Raw genomic sequence first — 21,565 nt, 5'->3', positions numbered from 1 at the left:
CCCAGTGTAATAAACTGCCTAATGTTTCCTTTAATTCAGGAGCAAAGAGCCTGAACAACATTTTGATATTGGAAGCTCTAGAGAGAACGATTGGATGCAAAAGGAAAGCCGGTACGTAGCAATGATAGCATAGACTCCATACTGTATTCTGAACAAAGAAATCTACTCGGCACACACTCACCCTTCTGATCTGCTGACAGACAACACTACGGGGTGTGAGGAATATGTGGCAATGAAAAAGTAATCAACACTATCCCAACAAAGTGTTTTTGTTTTTTTACCATTCAGATGGGCGTCAGAGAATAAGGGCCTTTTCATATGTATTTCTGAAATGGACATTTAGGGATAGTTCACACTACAAGAGCTTTTCTAAGCAGTGATTTTAAAGGCTCATGATAATGTTATCCTATGTGTGAGTTCTCACTGTAGCGATGTGATTTTGTAAAAATCGCCCATAGCATTGCATTAGCAAGAGCTTTTCAAATCACTAGTGCTTAAAAAGCTCCTGCAGTGTGAATCAGCTTTAAGGCCTCGTTCACATTATAAATCGCCAGCACTATCGCAAGCGCTGAGCGCTTTATACTGTGATTTTATAGCGCTTTTCCCAGCGCTTTTTCGCTTAGAAAAGCACTTTTGTAAGCAATTTTGCTCACCGATGATTTTTCCCAGACATCAGGAAGTGAACTCTTTAACCTGGAAATGAATAAATACGACGTATTTATTCATAAAAGCCCTTGGGAAAGTGCTTTGCGATTTCCCTATACTTTCCATTGAACAAAAGCGCTCAGAAAATTGTACACATAGCGCGTTTGCAATTTTAATAAAATTGCAATGCTCACATGCGAACACTGTGATAGGAATTCACTACACAAGCGCTTTATCGCGAGCGCTTAAAAAAATCAGCATACACTGATAGTGTGAACAAGCCCTTACTGACTGTTCCTCTCTTACAGATCTCTACCCTGCTACCTAGTGTAGAAAAATGAATTAAGCTAAATGACTCGATTTATGCTACAGCATTAAAGTGAACCCGAAGTGAGAGTGATATGGAGGCTGCCATATTTGTTTCATTTTAAGCAATACCAGTTGCCTGGCAGCCCTGCTGATCTATCTGGCTGCAGTAACGTCTGAACAGCACCAGAAAAAAGCATGCAGCTAATCTTGTCAGATCTGACAATAATGTCAGAAACACCTGATCTGCTGCATGCTTGTTCAGGGTCTATGGCTGAAAGTATTAGAGGCAGAGGCTCAGCGAGGCTGTCAGGCAACTGGTATTGCTTAAAAGGAAATAAATATGGCAGCCTCCATATAACTCTCAACTTGGGTTCGCTTTACAAATCCATTTTTATATAGAAAATGGTTAGAATATTTATGGTGCTCTGATCATGTGCGTAGCCTGGGAGTTCTAATTGATGGGGATTTAAACTTCAGAACTCAAATCTCTGCTGTGGTGAATTCATCCCATTTTCACCTGAAGAACATTGCAAAAATCAAGCACCTCATCCCCCCAGAAGATCTGCCAACCTTAGTCCACGCCTTCATCACATCTCGACTGGACTACTGCAATGCTCTCTACACTGGCCTTCCAAAAAAGGACTTGTACCGCCTACAGCTGATACAGAATACTGCTGCCAGACTGCTAACCAACCCCGTCACTGCCATATAACGCCAGTCCTGCACTCCCTTCACTGGCTACCTATAGAATGGAGGGTCCTATTCAAGATCGGCCTACTGACATTTAAATCCCTGAATAATCTAGGCCCTGAATACATGAAAGATATGTTGCAGCAGCGTAGCAATCCCCGCATTCTCAGATCTACAGGTTCTAATAATCTAGTCATACCCAGAGTCCACTTGGAAACTTTTGGTCCCAGAGCCTTCTGTCATGCTGCCCCTATGTTTTGGAACTCCTTACCTCAACAGATCAGGACTGCTCCATCCCTGGACGTGTTTAAATCCAGACTGAAAACCCACCTGTTCAGTCTGGCATTTGCAGAAATATAACTTTTGTTGTGTGATTACGTCATCCTACTTCATCCTACTTCAACCTACTGAATCTGAGAGAGCCTAAGTGCTTTGAGTCCTATGGGAGAAAAGCGCTATAGAAATGTTATTGTATTGTATTACTGTCCTCCATTGACACTTTTTTCCTCACCTCCTGGGTTATGGTGCCCATACATGGTACAATAAAAACGTTCAATTTTCCATTTTTTTTTTTTTACCACAACGATCTAATTGAATGAAAGTTGAAAAGTATATTTTTTTTCGATCAAGAAAAACAAACGATTATCCTGTTTTTTTCATTAAAAATCTGATCGACATGTTGAAAAAATCTTTATATTTGACCTAACAGAATAATCGAACAGAATTATCTAATTGAAATTTTTTTACCATGTATGTTCACATTAAGAATAGGCGATGGGATGTGTGTAATTTAGAGATGACACCGATTTTTACAAATATATGCAGCTTGAAAATGGACAAATTGATACTTTGCAAGGTAGCGTTTGATTGGTCCATTTTGGATCTGCTTACATTTGCATAATCCTGCATCAACTCGGAATTCTTTGCATCTCACTGAGCACTCCCATTTTTGGTCCAGCCAGAACAGGAAGTGATGCAAAATTTCCCTGTTACACAGAAAGCAATAAAAGCCTTACAGGTTTTAATGCTACTTTGCTCTTGAAAAGACTAAAGTATTCTGGCTTCTGTGACATTTTATATCTCCAACTAATAATTCCTAGAGGTTATGAGGGGCTAAGAAGAGTTAGGAATGTATTTATTTACTAAAATTCATGGAGTTACCTTTTAATTCTGGAGCGGGAAGGCTGAGCCATGTAATGATGTTGAAAGCGGAGTGAATGGAAAAAATCAAAAAGAAAGCCAGTATGTAGCAATGATTATATTATCCATACATATTGCTTGGCCTCAGACTACAGATAGGATGATCTGGCCACACTACATTTGCATGTTTTTTTTTTGTTTGTTTTTTTCAAGTGTGTGATTGAGACACTACTGAAGCCAAAAAGATCAGCAGGGAAGGCCAGGCAACTGGCATTGTTTAACAGGAGATTAATACGGCAGCCTCCATATTCCTCTCCTTACAGATTTACTTCAGTTACAGTTATTTGTGTTTACTGTCCAAATTATGAAGTTCTTTTTCTTTAATTTAGGAGCAAGGAGGCTGAGACACTCATTGATGTTAGAAGAACAAGGGGATATCAAGGCGGTCAAGTGAAAAAAAGTTATATATCAATGATGGGGTAAGTATATCAGAATCAGAATCAGAATCAAGTTTATCTCGCCAAGCATGAAGGGTCATGCCCGGAATTGTTTTTGGCACAGTACAAATAGCTCAGGAAGAGTACAGAGAGAGAGACAGGAAGAGTACAGAGAGAGAGACAGCAGTGAACAGCAGGCATCAGGTTAACAATACATTGTCATATACATCAGGCATATACATCATATACATTGTCATATACATCATAGGCATCGGGTTAACAATACATTGTCATAATACAACACATTCCCAGTGTGTCGCTGAGATGTCTAGTAGTTAGTAGGTAGTCAGTCTTATGGGCTGGTTGACTAGTCAGTCAGTATATGGACTGTCAGTAGGGATGTGCCGCAGTTCTGCTACTCACAGAGCGTCTGCAAGCTGTCCAGTGCAGAATAATGAGTTGAGCCAAATTACTGCATGCAAAGCTGTACAGGTTGGCATGACAGGGAATTGGTGACAGTGGCTATACTATACAGCTGTTCCACCTCAACAGCTTAAGCTTCTTCCACTAACTGCTGAGGCACGGTGTGTTAGTGTTTGGCTGGGCATGCTCCCTTGAACACCCAGCAGCGTTGTCCTTCTGCCCTGGGACACACCTCCACTTTCTTTCCTGCACCCCTCTTAATTCGGCCAAGTTCCACAGTACAATCATGACTCCACCAGTATGTGCTGAGGTATGTATTAAATGGGAGGGGGGAGTTAGTAGTTGAGTTGATAGTTGGGCTTAATGTTTTGGGTCTGATGCCTGGCAGTATGCATGCAATTATAAATAATTGCTACATACAGGCTTTTTTTTGGCTTCCATCACTATGAGGATTGCAGTATTAACAAACTGAGCATACGCAGAACGCTCCCAGCCATGGGCGGGCGTACGAAGTGGACACGTGGACAATAGTGTGTTCAGGCTTTCAAAGATTGTGATTTGCCATGTAAGGGCAGAGGCAAGTGAGGGGGGGCCCAGTAGGTTTGCCCAGTATGGGGCTTGAACATTTCTGATGGCAGCCCTGTGTTTCCTAAATGAATTGCTGTAAGTTCATCAGAACTAGTGGAAAGAGCATGGGGGGGGTCCATACATCAGAAATCCTGGATATAATGAATAGGCTGTTGGATTTTAACCAGGCCACATGGAAAACAACACTGTTCTATTGTTGCCACCAGAGTTGGGGCTAGTCACAAAACACCGTAGTGGCAGCGTCGGTCTATAGTACAGATATGCTGTGCAGTCCACTGCCGTGTCCGCTATACTGGCTGCACTTGGGAGCTGATGCTGGCCATTCTCTGGTAATACATCTTCTGTCTGAAAACAGGTCTGGACATGGTGGAGCCAGGCATGTGTGAACAGTTCTTGCTTCCCTTTAAGAACCATTGTGCCTGTCTGTCGATCTGCCGCTTTCTAGGTCAGCTTCCCTTTAACATGTACTAGTTTTGTATAGATATTAGGTGAAAGTCAGACTTTCTGCGATATAAATATGCCCTGTTAGCTTAGCTCTTTACACAGCATGTATGCGATTCCCCATAGCTGATGCATACTCTTATCAGAACAAGTGCCGACTTGCGTCTCGGAGACGTACATGGCACAAATGGAAACGGGGGGCCTTAGTAAAGCTGAAAGATGCTAGAACCCCTGAGTTCCTACTGCTCTGTGTGGGTCCTAATCAGGAAGTTCTGCATCACTTCCTGTTTTAAGTCAACACTCTACCGCATAGATGTCAAACTCCGGCCCACGAGCCAAATCTGGCCCTCAAAGCCATTCAATTTGGCCCTCAAGTGATTTCCCCACTTTGCATTATGTTTGGCCCACTCTATACCACCGGGGAAGGTATATTGGAGGTGAAGCCCTAGAACACCAGGGAAGCCATTAGGGGGAGGTAGGGTGGAAAGCACTAAACACTAGGGAACTGTGTAGGGGAGGGTGGGGGCATCTAGACACCAGGGAATTGTATAGGGGAGGGAGGACCACAAGAAACCAGGGAACTGTATAGGGGAGGGAGGACCACAAGAAACCAGGGAACTGTATAGGGGTTGGGGGGGAGGGGGTGGCATTAGACACCAGGGAACTTTATAAGGGAGGAAGGTGGCCAGTAGACATTGAGGTTGCCCCGTGACTAGGTCCTAGTGTTCAATTTCCGCCCACTTTATATTTGAGTTTGACACCCCTGCTCTACCGGTAGTACAAAAACAGCTGTAACAGCCAGGCAGATTTTAACTGTTCCTTGTCAAATCCTAAATTAAAAGAACACATTTATTCCTTTAATTTAGGAGTAAAGAGTCTGGACCACATGTTCAAGTTGGAAGCACTCGAGAGACCGCTAGAAGTCAAAAGGAAAGCCGGTATGTAACAATGATAGTATAGAGCCCATGTAGAAAACATGTTTTGGAAAGATAGGAACCTTGTTGTTTGAGCATATTTCTCTGTACTTCCTGCCCAGTGATGGGAATATCGACAACAGGAAATCCTCTCAAATTTCTCTGGAGCACACACAGCATTAAAAATCTGTTTTTTTATATATAGTAAATAGAACATTTGTGGTGTTATTACTGTTCCCCACTGAGATACTTTTCCCTGCTTCCTGGGTAGGAATTGTCGATGGAATGTATATCATTACAGGATTCTACAAATATATGCAGCTTGAAAATGGACAAATTGATACTTACCAAAGTGGTTTTCGATTGGTCCATTTTTGAGCTGCTTAACCACCCTGGCGGTAATGACGAGCCTGGCTCGTCCAGCAGAAACCTGCTGAAAGTGGTAATGACGAGCTAGGCTCGTCAATACTGCCAGGGAGATTTCCTGTTTCTCTGCTCCGCCAGCTCCACTTTTCCCTCATCAGAGGGATTCCCCAGGATGGCTGGATGCCTGTCTGCACGCTGTGGGTAGCAATCTGTGCTACCCCCAGCGTGCAGAACTAGCATCCAGCCACCCTGGGGAATCCCTGTGCAGCCAGCGGGGCAGAGTATGTGCTGGCTTTGCGGGCGGGTGGAGGGATCCCCCTTCTATGTGTGCGGATGGCCGGGTGGGGGCTCCCCCTTCTATGTGCACGATGTCCGGGTGGGGGTTTCCCTTCTAAGCAGGGGAATACCCCTTCTATGCGGGTGGATGTCCGGGTGGGGGATCCCCCTTTTAAGGGGAGGGGGGGGATCCCTCTTCTATGTGGGAGGATATCCGGGTTGAAGCTCCCCCTTCTAAGCAGGGGAATACCCCTTCTATGTGGGCGGATGTCAAGGTGCTTCAGACGGGGGGGGGGAGATCGTATGGAAGGAGGGGGACACCCACAGCACGCCGCATAGGAGGATCCCCCACCCAGACATCCGACCACATGGAAGGGGGATTCCCCTGCTTAGGAGGATCCCCCACCTGGACATCCACCCGCATAGAAGAGGGATTCCCCCCCGCTTAGAAGGGGGATCCCCCACCTGGACATCCACCCGCATAGAAGAGGGATTCCCCCCCGCTTAGAAGGGGGATCCCCCACCTGGACATCAACCCGCATAGAAGAGGGATTTCCCCCCGCTTAGAAGGGGGATCCCCCACCTGGACATCCACCCGCATAGAAGAGGGATTTCCCCCCGCTTAGAAGGGGGAGCCCCCACCCGGCCATCCGCACGCATTGAAAGGGGAATCTCCCCCCCCCCCCCCTCCCCTTAGAATGAGGAGCCCCCACCTGGCAAGGCCATCCGCACACATAGAATGGGAATCCCCCACCCACAAACCTGGCTCGCTATACATCTGCCTACCTATACATCTGGATCACTATACATCTGGCTACCTATATACCTGGCTGCACATCTGACTCACTATACATCTGGCTACCTATATACCTGGCTGCACATCTGACTCACTATACATCTGGCTACCTATATACCTGGCTGCACATCTGACTCACTATACATCTGGCTACCTATATACCTGGCTGCACATCTGGCTCACTATACATCTGGCTACCTATATACCTGGCTGCACATCTGACTACCTATACAACTGGCTACCTATATACCTGGCTGCACATCTGGCTCACTATACATCTGGCTACCTATATACTTGGCTGCACATCTGACTACCTAAAAACCTGGCTATACATCTGGCTCCCTGTATAACTGGCTATACATCTGGGTTTTATATTCACCATTGGCGTGCTGATCCCTTGTCGCAAACCTCTGATAGCTTCCCTACTGCCTTCTTCCATACCCCTTGGCAGATTTTTCTTCTCCCTCGGCAATGACATGTCCCACGCCGATCGGCATTGATGACACCAGGGTCACACAACATCATCAACATCTCAATGCAAACACTTTTTTTTTTTAATGGAATTCAATACAATAACCTATATTGATTTCAATATAAAAAAAAGATTACACAAAAAAAAAAACTAGAAAATTATTTGAAATTAATTGAACCACTTTTTGCACAGAAATCCTGGGGAAATTGAACGCCAGGGTGGTTAAAGAGAATCTGAAGTCTAAATTTTTACATGTTTTTATAAATTAATCCTCTTCAACAGTATAGCCCAAGTTAAACCGCCGCAATCCTACCGCAAAACGAGGGTTTATTCATAGAGAAAACGATCTGCAAAGTTCCATACCTTTGCAGGTCGCAGATCGTGCTGCCCTGAAGAGGCTGAGCTTTGAGCTATAGCTCTGCCTCTCTGCAATCAATCTCCTTCGACCTCTGCCTCCTCCTCCCCCTCCCCCCCCCCCCCTCCTCAGTGAAAGGAAGACTGAGAGGGGCTGGAGGAGGCGGCGATCGGCAGAGATTGATTGCGGAGAGGCAGAGCTACAGCCTAAAGTTCTGCCTCTTCAAGGAAGTAAAGCCCTGCGAGCGCGGGAGCTTTGCAGGGCTCTTTCCCTTTGAATAAATCCTCGTTTGCGGTGGTGTAACTTGGGCTATAATGCTGAAGGATTAAATAATAAAAACGTGTAAAAATTGAGACTTCAGAGACTCTTTAAAGAGAACCTGTACTAAAAAATAAAAGCCCTCTGGCTCTGGGGATACTTACCTCGGGAGGGGGAGGCATCAGGATCCCAATGAGGCTTCCCCATCCCCTGTACCTGTGGGGAATCCAGCGCTGGCTCCCTCGAAACCTCCCCGAACAAGTTTGACAAGCAATGATTTATTGACCTCTACGCGATCCTGTGCAGGCGCACTAGCAGCTCTTTGTTCGGGTAAGGCGGAAATAGCTTAACCTGATAGTATCCACTCTACTGCGCAGACGCTAAGGACTCGTGCCTGTGCATTAGAGCGGATCTGATCGGGTTCGGCTATTTCCGCCTTAACCCGAACGGTGAGCCTCTAGTACACCTGCGCAGGATCGCAGTAGGTAAATATTAAGGTAAATATTTACCTCCCCGCAGTTCAGGGTCTGCAGCGCTGGATTGCCAGGACGACGGTGGAAGCCTCGTTAGGATGCAAAGGCTTCCCCCTCCCAAGGTAAGGATCCCCCAGAGTTTTTTTCTTTTTTTACATTACAGATTTTCTTTGCATAATCCTGTATCAACGCTGAATAACTTGCATCTCACTGAGCAATCCTATTCCTGGGTCACCCAAAACAGGAAGTGAGGTGAAATCTCCCTGTAACAGAGACAGCAGTAAAAGCCTTGCAGGTTTTATTGCTACTCTGCACTTTCAAAAAAGTAAACAATGTTGGCTTATGTGGCTTCTTCATCTAATTACTTCTGAAGGTTAAACAGGTTTTAGAAATGTGTACACTCACCTAAAGGAATATTAGGAACACCATACTAATACAGTGTTTGACCCCCTTTCGCCTTCAGAACTGCCTTAATTCTATGTGGCATTGATTCAACAAGGTGCTGAAAGCATTCTTTAGAAATGTTGCCCAATATTGATAGGATAGCATCTTGCAGTTGATGGAGATTTGTAGGATGCACATCCAGGGCACGAAGCTTCCGTTCCATCACATCCCAAAGATGCTCTATTGGGTTGAGATCTGGTGACACTGGGGTCCTTTTTAGTACAGTGAACTCATTGTCATAAAGTGGATGGAGTGTGTGAGCACCCTGTAGCAAAAGATACAAGAGAGAAAACGGCAGCCCAATGGTGCAGTATGTCAAAGTAACACAATGTGTGGAAAGAATTAAGCAAAAGGTCTACTCACAAAAGTGGGTTGCTAGGGACAACCGACCATTGGCAGCAGGTGAAGACAATGAACCCGACTCCACTCGGGGTGGTCCATCAGGACCTCAGCTGGTTGCTCTCCTTGATAAAAAGAAGCACTAGGCTCGTGTAAAAACAAATTGGCTAATGCTTATACCCCTTCAACGAGGGACGTTGAGGGGTAGATTTAGAACATATAGGAGATAAAGAGGCGCCCTGGTTGTATAAAATATGTCAAACACCTAATAAGGAACAAGTGAGGTGGCTTACCTCAGAGACGAAATTCTTAGACAAAGAATTTTTAATAACAAAGCACAGGCAACACATTTCACGGGTCTGAGCCCACTTCCTCAGGCCAATAAAAGTGCAAACAGTCTCTAGACCGCTAACGCGGAGCCTGCACAGTGGTTACAAGGCATGATGGATCCATGTTATCATTCTGTTTACGCCAAATTCTGACTCTATCGAGACTCATCAGACCAGGCAACATTTTTCCAGGCTTCAACTGTCTGCATACCTCGGTTGTAACGAGTGGTTATTTCAGTCAACGTTGCACTTCTATCAGCTTGAATCAGTCGGCCCATTTTCCTCTGACCTATAGCATCAACAAGGCATTTTCGCCCACAAGACTGCCGCATACTGGATGTTTTTCCCTTTTCACACCATTCTTTGTAAACCCTAGAAATGGTTGTGCGTCAAAAGTAACTGAGCAGATTGTGAAATACTCAGATCGGCCCGTCTGGCACTAACCACATGCCACGCTCAAAATTGCTTAAATCACCTTTCTTTCCCATTCTGACATTCAGTTTGGAATTCAGGAGATTGTCTTGACCAGGACCACACCCCTAAATCCTTTGAAGCAACTGCCATGTTATTGGTTGATTAGATAATTGCATTAAGGAGAAATTGAATAGGTGTTCCTAATAATCCTTTAGGTGAGTCTATGGGTATATTTACTATCATTGTAATAAAAATCATGGTGTTAAAGTAACTGAACTCTTGCACAGGACAGAAGAAAAAAAATAGAGAAATTCACCCTGTATGTATTAGAGAGTTTAGCCTGTCTAATTCCACCTCCTCTGTGACTAATAACTAGTGTAATTTAATCACTCAACTGTGTCAGCTGGCTGCCTCCCAGAGTAGCTAATAAACATATGTATTGAACTGTCCACGTTTTGATTTTAGTGGTTTTTCTACAGTAAAAAGAGAAAAAAATCATTCTTAGCATTTCCCACTTTAACTCTGGCTATTTTGAAGCTAATCCTGATGTAATTTCCTCCCTTTTTCTCCTCTGCCTGATTGTGTATGCACTATCCGCCCTTCACCATAGAAAGTGCATTGTCTCAGCATTAGAAATATTGGCCAATCAGAGAGGAACAGAGGTGTGGGAGGGGAAAACAGGAGGGAAAGAGGCTTCAGCCAATCAGGCTGCATTAGTTAAGTCTAAAGGTGGCCACACACCATACAATTTTTTTAAATATCTGTTCAATTTAAGAATTGCAGTAAATTTTTCTGACTGATTGTAACATTTCAAAAATATGACCAATGTACCACACACCTATGTTCAATTTTTCCCCAATTATGATAAAAATGATTGGAAACTCTAACAAAATTGCTAGGGTGTGTATATTAAAGAGACTCTGTAACATCAAAAAGATCCCCTGGGGGGTACTCCCCTTGGGTGGGGGAAGCCTCCAGATCCTAATGAGGCTTCCCACGCCGTCCTCTGTCCCACGGGGTTCTCCCTGCAGCCCTCCGAACAGCCGGCGACAGACCCGACTGCCAGTTCAATATTTACCTTTGCAGGCTCCAGCGGGGGCGCTGTGGCTGCTCTCGGCTCCGAACTACACGGAAATACCCGATCTCAGTCGGGTCCGCTCTACTGCGCAGGCGCCGGAAACTTGCGCCTGCGCAGTAGAGCAGACCCCACGGCGATCGGGTATTTCCGTGTAGTTCGGAGCCGACAGCCGTCAGAGCGCCTGCGCAGGAGCCAGGAAGGTAAATATTGACGTCATTTTTCTCGGAGGGCTGCAGCGAGACCCCTGAGGGACGGAGGACGGCGTGGGAAGCCTCATTAGGATCCGGAGGCTTCCCCCAGCCGAGGTGAGTACCCCCCAGGGGATCTTTTGACGTTACAGATCCTCTTTAATAAATTGACAATCCAACTCACACCATACAATCTTTAGAAAGATTGAAGAAAAAGATCTGGCATTCCGGATCGATTAAAATCGAAGAAACCGGGAAATCCGATCGGATTTTTCGGGAGATCTGATCGTTTTTATCGAATTAATGTAAAATCGGATCATTTTATTGTATCGTGTGTGGCCACCTTAAAGAGACTCCGTAACAAAAATTGCATCCTGTTTTTTATCATCCTACAAGTTCCAAAAGCTATTCTAATGTGTTCTGGCTTACTGTAGCACTTTCTGCTATCACAGTCTCTGTAATAAATCAATGTATCTTTCCCCTGTCAGACTTGTCGGCCTGTGTCTGGAAGGCTGCCAAGTTCTTCAGTGTTGTGGTTCTGCTATGAACTCCCCCTTTAAGGCCCCTCTCTGCACACTGCCTGTGTGATATTTAGATTAGTGCAGCTTCTCTCTGCTCTCTTATCTTTTACAAGCTGGATAAATCGTCCTCTGAGCTGGCTGGGCTTTCACATACTGAGGAAATTCAGACAAGGGCAAAGCTGTTTGCAGGAAGAAAAGAGCAGCCTGAAACTTCAGTGCATGAGAGATGCAGGGGGAAAGAAACACACAAATGATCTCTTGAGATTCAAAAGGAAGGGTGTATACAGCCTGCTTGTGTATGGATGTATTTTCTATGTGTGGACATACTGTACATCAACCTACTTCCTGTTTTGGTGGCCATTTTGTTTGTTTATAAACAAACGTTTTAAAACTGTTTTTAACCACTTTTAATGCGGCGGGGAGCGGCGAAATTGTGACAGAGGGTAATAGGAGATGTCCCCTAACGCACTGGTATGTTTACTTTTGTGCGATTTTAACAATACAGATTCTCTTTAAGGGAAAGTAGATAAGCAAAAAAAGGACAACCCAGCATGCCCTGCAACTTCCTTTTTGTGTACCAAATTTTGTGCGTGCCGAATAAGTCAGGTTAACTGGGTAATGATCATTTATCAACAAGAAAAGTAATAGTGATTTTAAGTTTTGGATTGCCTGGTTACCATCCTTATTTGTTTACCAGATAAAAATAAAGAATTGACTTTTTGATTTTATGCCCGACAGTTAGACTTTAACACTATGTCTGCGTCCATGACAGCAGGAAGTAGACACACTGCAGGATTTGTATCAGCTGTAAGCTGTAACCTTCTTTAAAGGTTATTCTGCTGTTGCTTATCTTTTAGAGCAGAGAGGAAGTTGTGGGTTCAGGTCCGCTTTAACTTCTTCATTCTGGAGCAGGAAGACTGAGCCATGTAATGAAGTTGAAAGTTGAGGGACTGATGGAAGTAAAAAGGAGGGCCAGGACATCAGACCCAAATAGAGTACATTATGCAGATAGGATAATCTGACTGAAGTCTGAACATGCTATATTTGCATGTTTTTTCAGGTGTGTGATTGACACAACTGACGCCAAACAAATCTGCAGGGCAGCCAGGCAACTGGCATAGTTTAACAGGAAATAAATATGGCAGCCACCAAATCCCTCTCCCTACATAAAAGCTCACGTAAAGAGGAACTGTAGTGAAAATATTTTGTTTGTTTCTTTTTACAATATTTAGAAATGATATAGTCAGTGTTTGCTCAGTGTAAAATCTTTCCTCTTAGGGCTGCACGATTTACCGTTTTAAAATCAATATTGAGATTTGTGGCAAGATGATTTCCTAATTGTCAGTGGGGATTTTTTTCATGCGTACAATTTTAAGCGCGCAGGCTTTTTACACGTACTATTTTAAGCGTTCCATGTGTAAAATTGTTTGTGTTGGCCGCGCGGCACTCTTCCTCCTTTCTGCCGGAAAGGAGTCAGAGCGGTAGTGAGTAGTGTAATGCGGCCAGCACGGTGCTTGTGGAGGAGAAGGATCCGCACATCAGGCACTCCTGTTCTGCACTCTGTCTCCCGTGGTCACACAGTGTACTGTACATTTGCTCACTTCCCAGGATCTGTTATCTCTCCACTATCCTGTCGGGCAAACAACTTGGATCACCACCACTGCCCAATAAGTGGCCACTCTTTCCTGCACCCCTCTTAATTCGGCCAAGTCCCACAGTGCAATCATTACTCCACCAGTATGTGCTGAGGTATGTATTAAATGGGATGGGGGAGTTAGTAGTTGAGTTGATAGTTGGGCTTAATGCAGTGTCCGCTATACTAGCTGCCCTTGGGAGCTGATGCTGGCCATTCTCTGGTAATACATCTTCTGTCTGAAAACAATTGTGCAGGTCTGGACATGGTGGAGCCAGGCATGTGTGAACAGACCTTGCTTCCCTTTAGGAACCATTGTGCCTGTCTGTCGATCTGCCGCTTTCTGCCATGGAAAGTGGGCTGGTAGTGGACCTATTGCGGACCAACCAATATACTTCAATTTTTAGGTCAGCTTCCCTTTAACATGTACTAGTTTTGTATAGATATTAGGTGAAAGTCAGACTTTCTGCGATATAAATATGCTTTGTTAGCTTGGCTCTTTACACAGCATGTATGCGATTCCCCATAGCTGATTCATACTCTTATCAGAACAAGTGCCAACTTGCGTCTCGGAGACGTACATGGCACAAATGGAAACGGGGGGCCTTAGTAAAGCTGAAAGATGCTAGAACCCCTGAGTTCCTACTGCTCTGTGTGGGTCCCAATCAGGAAGTTCTGCATCACTTCCTGTTTTAAGTCAACACTCTACCGCATACATGTCAAACTCCGGCCCACGCGCCAAATCTGGCCCTCAAAGCCATTCAATTTGGCCCTCAAGTGCTTTCCCCACTTTGCATTATGTTTGGCCCACTCTAGACCACCAGGGAAGGTATATTGGAGGTGAAGTACAAAAACAGCTGTAACAGCCAGGCAGATTTTAACTGTTCCTTGCAAAATCGTAAACTAAAAGAACACATTTTTATTGGCGTTACACTTTTCACAGCTAAAAACTTTTGATAGAATAAGTAAGTTTTAGAATGTTGTTCAAGTTAATAATGTTACTTTTATTTATTGCCCAGTGGAATGAACTGCATATTGTATCCTTTAATTCAGGAGTAAAGAGTCTGGACCACATGTTCAAGTTGGAAGCACTCGAGAGAACGCTAGAAGTCAAAAGGAAAGCCGGTATGTAGCAATGATAGTATAGAGCCCATGTAGAAAACATGTTTTGGAAAGATAGGAACCTTGTCAATTATATGTTTGAGCATATTTCTCTGTACTTCCTGCTCAGTGATGGGAATATCGACAACAGGAAATCCTCTCAAATTTCTCCGGAGCACACACAGCATTAAAAACCTTTTTTTTTATACTGAAAATAGAACATTTATGGTGTTATTACTGTTCCCCACTGAGATGCTTTTCCCTGCTTCCTGGGTAGGAATAGTCGATGGAATGTATATCATTACAGGATTGTGCAAATATATGCAGCTTGACAATGGACAAATTCATACTTGCCAAAGTGGTTTTCGATTGGTCCATTTCTGAGCTGCTTAAAGAGACTCTGAAGTCTAAATTTTTGCATGTTTTTATAAATGAATCCTCTTCAACAGTATAGCCTAAGTTAAACCGCCGCAATCCTGCCGCAAAACGAGGGTTTACTCATAGAGAAAACTATCTGCAAAGTTCCATACCTTTGCAGGTCGCAGATCGTGCTGCCCTGGAGAGGCTGAGCTTTGAGCTATAGCTCTGCCTCTCTGCAATCAATCTCCACAGATCTCTGACCCCCCCCCCCAGTGAAAGACTGAGAGGGGCAAGAGGAGGCGGTGATCGGCAGAGATTGATTGCGGAGAGGCAGAGCTACAGCCTAAAGTTCTGCCTCTTCAAGGAAGTAAAGCCCAGTGAGCGCGGGAGCTTTGCAGGGCTTTTCCGCTCGGGATAAATCCTCGTTTTGCGGCGGTTTAACTTGGGCTATAATGCTGAAGGATTAAATAATAAAAACGTGTAAAAATTGAGACTTCAGAGACTCTTTAAAGAGAACCTGTACTAAAAAATAAAAGCCCTCTGGCTCTGGGGATACTTACCTCGGGAGGGGGAGGCATCAGGATCCCAATGAGGCTTCCCCATCCCCTGTACCTGTGGGGAATCCAGCGCTGGCTCCCTTGAAACCTCCCCAAACAAGTTTGACAAGCAATGATTTATATACCTCTGCACGATCCTGTGCAGGAGCACTAGCAGCTCTTCATTCGGGTAAGGCGGAAATAGCTGAACCTGATAGTATCCACTCTACTGCGCAGACGCAAAGGACTCGTGCCTGTGCATTAGAGCGGATCTGATCGGGTTCGGCTATTTCCACCTTAACCCGAACGTTGAGCCACTAGTACACCTGCGCAGGATAGCAGTAGGTATTTAGGTAAATATTTACTTCGCCGCAGTTCAGGGTCTGCAGTGCTGGATTGCCAGGAGGACAGGGGAAGCCTCGTTAGGATGCAAAGGCTTCCCCCTCCCAAGATAAGTATCCCCCAGAGTTTTTTTCTTTTTTTACATTACAGATTTTCTTTGCATAATCCTGTATCAACGCTGAATAACTTGCATCTCACTGAGCAATCCTATTCCTGGGTCACCTAAAACAGGAAGTGAGGTGAAATCTCACTGTAACAGAGACAGCAGTAAAAGCCTTGCAGGTTTTATTGCTACTCTGCACTTTCAGAAACGTAAACAACGTTTGCTTATGCGGCCTCTTCATCTAATAACTTCTGAAGGTTAAACAGGTTTTAGAAATGTGTACACTCACCTAAAGGATTATTAGGAACACCATACTAATACAGTGTTTGACCCCCTTTCGCCTTCAGAACTGCCTTAATTCTATGTGGCATTGATTCAACAAGGTGCTGAAAGCATTCTTTAGAAACGTTGGCCCATATTGATAGGATTGCATCTTGCATTTGATGGAGATTTGTGGGATGCACATCCAGGGCACGAAGCTTCCGTTCCATCACATCCCAAAGATGCTGTATTGGGTTGAGATCTGGTGACACTGGGGGCCTTTTTAGTACAGTGAACTCATTCTCATAAAGTGGATGGGGTGTGTGAGCACCCTGTAGCAAAAGATGCAAGAGAGAAAACGGGAGCCCAATGGTGCAGTATGTCAAAGTAACACAATGGGCTTGATTCACAAAAGAGTGCTAACTGTTAGCACAGCCGTTTTCGCGCGAATTTTCGCATTGCGCGCGATCGTGAAAACGGCCGTGCTAACAGTTAGCACTCTTTTGTGAATCAAGCCCAATGTGTGGAAAGAATTGAGCAAAAGGTCTACTCACAAAAGTGGGTTGCTAGGGGCAACCGACCACTGGCAGCAGGTGGAGACCATGAACCCGACTCCACTCGGGGTGGTCCATCAGGACCTCGGCTGGTCGCTCTCCTTGATAAAAAGAAGCACTAGGCTCGTGTAAAAAAACACATTGGCTAATGCTTATACCCCTTCAACGAGAGACGTTGAGGGGTAGATTTAGAACATATAGGAGATAAAGAGGCGCCCTGGTTGTATAAAATATGTCAAAAACACCTAATAAGGAACAAGTGAGGTGGCTTACCTCAGAGACGAAATTCTTAGACAAAGAATTTTTAATAACAAAGCACAGGCAACGCATTTCACGGGTCTGAGCCCGCTTCCTCAGGCCAATAAAAGTGCAAACAGTCTCTAGACCGCTAATGCGGAGCCTGCACAGTGGTTACAAGGCATGATGGATCCATGTTATCATTCTGTTTACGCCAAATTCTGACTATCGAGACTCATCAGACCAGGCAACATTTTTCCAGGCTTCAACTGTCTGCATACCTCGGTTGTAACGAGTGGTTATTTCAGTGAACGTTGCTCTTCTATCAGCTTGAATCGGTCGGCCCATTCTCCTCTGACCTATAGCATCAACAAGGCATTTTCGCCCACAGGACTGCCGCATACTGGATGTTTTTCCCTTTTCACACCATTCTTTGTAAACCCTAGAGATGGTTGTGCATCAAAATCCCAGTAACTGAGCAGATTGTGAAATACTCAGACCGGCCCATCTGGCACCAACAACCCTGCCACGCTCAAAATTGCTTAAATCACCTTTCTTTTCCATTCTGACATTCAGTTTGGAATGCAGGAGATTGTCTTGACCAGGGCCACACCCCTAAATCCATTGAAGCAACTGCCATGTGATTGGTTGATTAGATAATTGCATTAAGGAGAAATTGAATAGGTGTTCCTAATAATCCTTTAGGTGAGTCTATGGGTATATTTACTAGAAAAGTAATAGTGATTTTAAGTTTTGGATTGCCTGGTTACCATCCTTTTTTGTTTACCAGATAAAAATATAGAATTGACTTTTTGAATTTATGCCCGACAGTTAGACTTTAACACTATGTCTGCGTCCATGACAGCAGGAAGTAGACACACTGCAGGATTTGTATCAGCTGTAACCTTTTTTTAAAGGTTATTATGCTGTTGCTTATCTTTTAGAGCAGAGAGGAAGTTCTGGGGTCAGGTCCGCTTTAACTTCTTCATTCTGGAGCAGGAAGTCTGAGCCATGTAATGAAGTTGAAAGTTGAGGGACTGATGGAAGTAAAACGGAGAGTCAGGACATCAGACCCAAATAGAGTACATTATGCAGATAGGATAATCTGACTGAAGTCTGAACATGCTATATTTGCATGTTTTTTCAGGTGTGTGATTGACACAACTGAAGCCAAACAAATCTGCAGGGCAGCCAGGCAACTGGCATAGTTTAACAAGAAATAAATATGGCAGCCACCAAAACCCTCTCCCTACATAAAAGCTCACGTAAAGAGGAACTGTAGTGAAAATATTTTATTTTTATTTTTACAATATTTAGAAATGATATAGTCAGTGTTTGCCCAGTGTAAAATCTTTCCTCTTAGAGCTACACGATATACTGTTTTAAAATCAATATTGAGATTTGTGGCAAGACGATTTCCTAATTGTCAGTGGTGATTTTTTTGCATGCGTACAATTTTAAGCGTGCAGGCTTTTTACGCGCAGGGCTGTGGAGTCGGTCCAAAAATCCACCGACTCCGACTCCTCTAATTTGCATATTACAATTTTGTTGATTAAAAGTATGTAACATGAAATTCGTCTCTTAACTGCCAACGCTTAGGAATTTTACAAGACAACTGAAGTGAGAAGGATATGTAGACTACTTTATTTATTCCCTTTAGACTAAAACTAGTCCTTGGTAAGAGTACTTGTAAAAGGTACAGACCGGAACAAAGAACATCTATCAGGCCCTAGGCAATGTGACTGTGGGTACATGTAAGAGTGATGTGCAGGTGCTCTGCAGGGGAATGAGGAGATTCTTCCTCTATTACACATTCTTCATGCACAATCTGAACAAGGTTTATGGGTGACAGACAACACCTCTGTGTTCAATGTGCACAGCATTCTCAGTGGATTCCCTGCAGCTCTGTGGGGAGTGCATATGTAGAGTATAGTACTACTGTGTAACAAAGTAAACCTGAGACAGATGAAATTAAAGTTTTATACATACCTGGGGCTTCCTCCAGCCGCCTTCAGGATAATCAGTCCCTCGTTGTCCTCCTCCACCACCTGGATCTTCTGCTATAAGTCCAGGTACTTGAGCCAGTCGGGCGTAGTGCGCATGCACACACTCCGCCGCCAGGAGCATACTACACCTGTGCAGCACTATTGCGCAGGTGCAGAATGTTCCTGGCTGTGGGAGCGGCATGCGGCCGGACAGCGCTGACTGGCTGAATTACCAGGACTCATAGCAGAAGATCCGGGTGGTGGAGGACAGCGAGGGACTGGTTAGCCTGAAGGGGGCTGGAGGAAGCCCCAGGTATGTATAAAACTTTACTTTTCTTCCGCCTCAGTTACCCTTTAATTTGTAGTCACCAGACCAAATTTTAACAACATATCAAATTATTTGATTTCATGAGCAAAGGGAGTGCATACATTTGCATAAATCAGCATCAACGCAGAATTATTTCCATCTCATTGACCATCTCTATTAGTGACACGGCTACACATCAGGCTTTATTCTTACAGCATAGATGTTATTTAGTATATATGTTACGGCCAGAACCCGAAGTTTGGCCAGAACTAGAAGTGGCCGGCCACTTCGGGTTCTGGCCGGCCAATGTGCGAACTGGCCGCTGCGCTGCGGCCAATGTGAGAAATGCAACAATTCCTGTAAGGTTAATGTTATGTTGTGGCCGCAGCGCAGCGGGCAAATGTATCACATCTTAGTTTATTCAATGAAATTAAGCCGGCGACAATGTGCGAACTGCCTTTTTTATCTGCCTCTCTCTCCTCCTCCCCCCGCCTCTCTCGCTCTCCTATGGGCAGCCGGGCGGGGACACGCGTGTCTCTCCGGAGTCGTTCGTCGCGGCAGGGGAATCCTGCCGTTCTTGCAGAGCGGGTGCTGGCAGAAGCAATGTCTGCAGCCTCCCCGCTCTGCTCTCCTGCCGCGACGAACGACTCTCCTGGACACGCGTGTCCCCGCCGGCTGCCCATAAGAGAAGGAGAGAGAGGCGGGGGGAGGAGAGAGAGGCGGGGGGAGGAGAGAGGCAGAGAAAAAGCCGGCGGCTTAATTTCATTGAATAAACTAAGATGTGATACATTTGCCCGCTGCGCTGCGGCCACAACATAACATTAACCTTACAGGAATTGTTGCATTTCTCACATTGGCCGCAGCGCAGCGGCCAGTTCGCACATTGGCCGGCCAGAACCCGAAGTGGCCGGCCACTTCTAGTTCTGGCCAAACTTCGGGTTCTGGCCGTAACATATATGAGATTCCTGTGTACACATCATATATACAGTCACAATCAGATATGTATATCTGACCTTAAAAATACGGGGACTGCTTTATTGAAGCAGCACAAGTAACTAATTTTGATTGGTTTATTTCATTTTTGTGGACTAAGCACAGCTATTACTGTATATATACTGTATATATACATTATTTTTAATGACTATTATCTGAGAAATAGAACATTTTATCATATTTTCTATTTTAATTACAGTTACAAATTCATTAGGAGTCGGAGTCGGTGCATTTTTTCCCGACTCCGACTCCAGGCACCCAAAATTGCCCGATTCCACGACTCCGACTCCAACTCCACAGCCCTGTTTACGCGTACTATTTTAAGCGTTCCATGTTTAAAATTGTTTGTGTTGGCCGCGCGGCACTCTTCCTCCTTTCTGCCGGAAAGGAGTCAGAGCGGTAGTGAGTAGTGTAATGCGGCCAGCACGGTGTTTGTGGAGGAGAAGGATCCACACATCAGGCACTCCTGTTCTGCACTCTGTCTCCCGTGGTCACACAGTGTACTGTACATTTGCTCACTTCCCAGGATCTGTTATCTCTCCACTATCCTGTTGGGCAAACAGCTTGGATCACCACCACTGCCCAGTAAGTGGCCACTGCCCAGGATCTGCAGTGTTGTCCTTCTGCCCTGGGAGACACGTCCACTTTTTCTTGCACCCCTCTTAATTCGGCCAAGTTCCACAGTACAATCATGACTCCACCAGTATGTGCTGAGGTATGTATTAAATGGGAGGGGGGAGTTAGTAGTTGAGTTGATAGTTGGGCTTAATGTTTTGGTCCTGATGCCTGGCAGTATGCATGCATTATAAATAATTGCTAGATACTGGCTTCCTTTTTGGCTTCCATCACTATGAGGATTGCTGTATTAAACTGAGCATACGCAGAACGCTCCCAGCCATGGGCGGGCGTACGAAGTGGACACATGGACGTTAGTGTGTTCAGGCTTTCAAAGATTGTGATTTGCCATGTAGGGGCAGAGGGGGGGGGGGGGGCAGTAGGTTTGCCCAGTATGGGGCTTGAACATTTCTGATGGCAGCCCTGTGCTTCCTATATGAATTGCTGTAAGTTCATTAGAACTAGTGGAAAGAGCATTGGGGGGGGATGTCCATACATCAGAAATCCTGGATATAATGAATAGGCTGTTGGGTTTTAACCAGGCCACATGGAAAACAACACTGTTCTATTGTTGCCATCAGAGTTAGGGCTAGTCACAAAACACCGTAGTGGCAGCGTCGGTCTATAGTACAGATATGCTGT

The 21,565-nt window shown here is 44.8% G+C and overlaps 1 protein-coding gene across 3 annotated transcripts in view; it reads left to right on the top strand.

Moving 5' to 3' along the window:
- The window catches only part of MIS18BP1 (MIS18 binding protein 1), a 121,744-nt gene that overhangs the window by 46,244 nt on the left and 53,935 nt on the right, over positions 1 to 21,565 (top strand). For 2 of the 3 annotated variants that reach the window (XM_068254158.1, XM_068254159.1), the window contains exons 10-11: positions 5,540 to 5,611; positions 14,583 to 14,654. In XM_068254158.1, coding sequence (XP_068110259.1) covers positions 5,540 to 5,611; positions 14,583 to 14,654 — 144 coding nt within the window. Of the gene's footprint in view, positions 1 to 39; positions 112 to 3,173; positions 3,264 to 5,539; positions 5,612 to 14,582; positions 14,655 to 21,565 lie in introns of all 3 variants that reach the window. The other variant, XM_068254160.1, reaches the window with a different exon arrangement.

Source organism: Hyperolius riggenbachi, chromosome 9 (assembly GCF_040937935.1).
Source record: "Hyperolius riggenbachi isolate aHypRig1 chromosome 9, aHypRig1.pri, whole genome shotgun sequence".
NCBI lineage: Eukaryota > Metazoa > Chordata > Amphibia > Anura > Hyperoliidae > Hyperolius > Hyperolius riggenbachi.
This window is presented reverse-complemented; position numbering and strand designations above follow the sequence as displayed.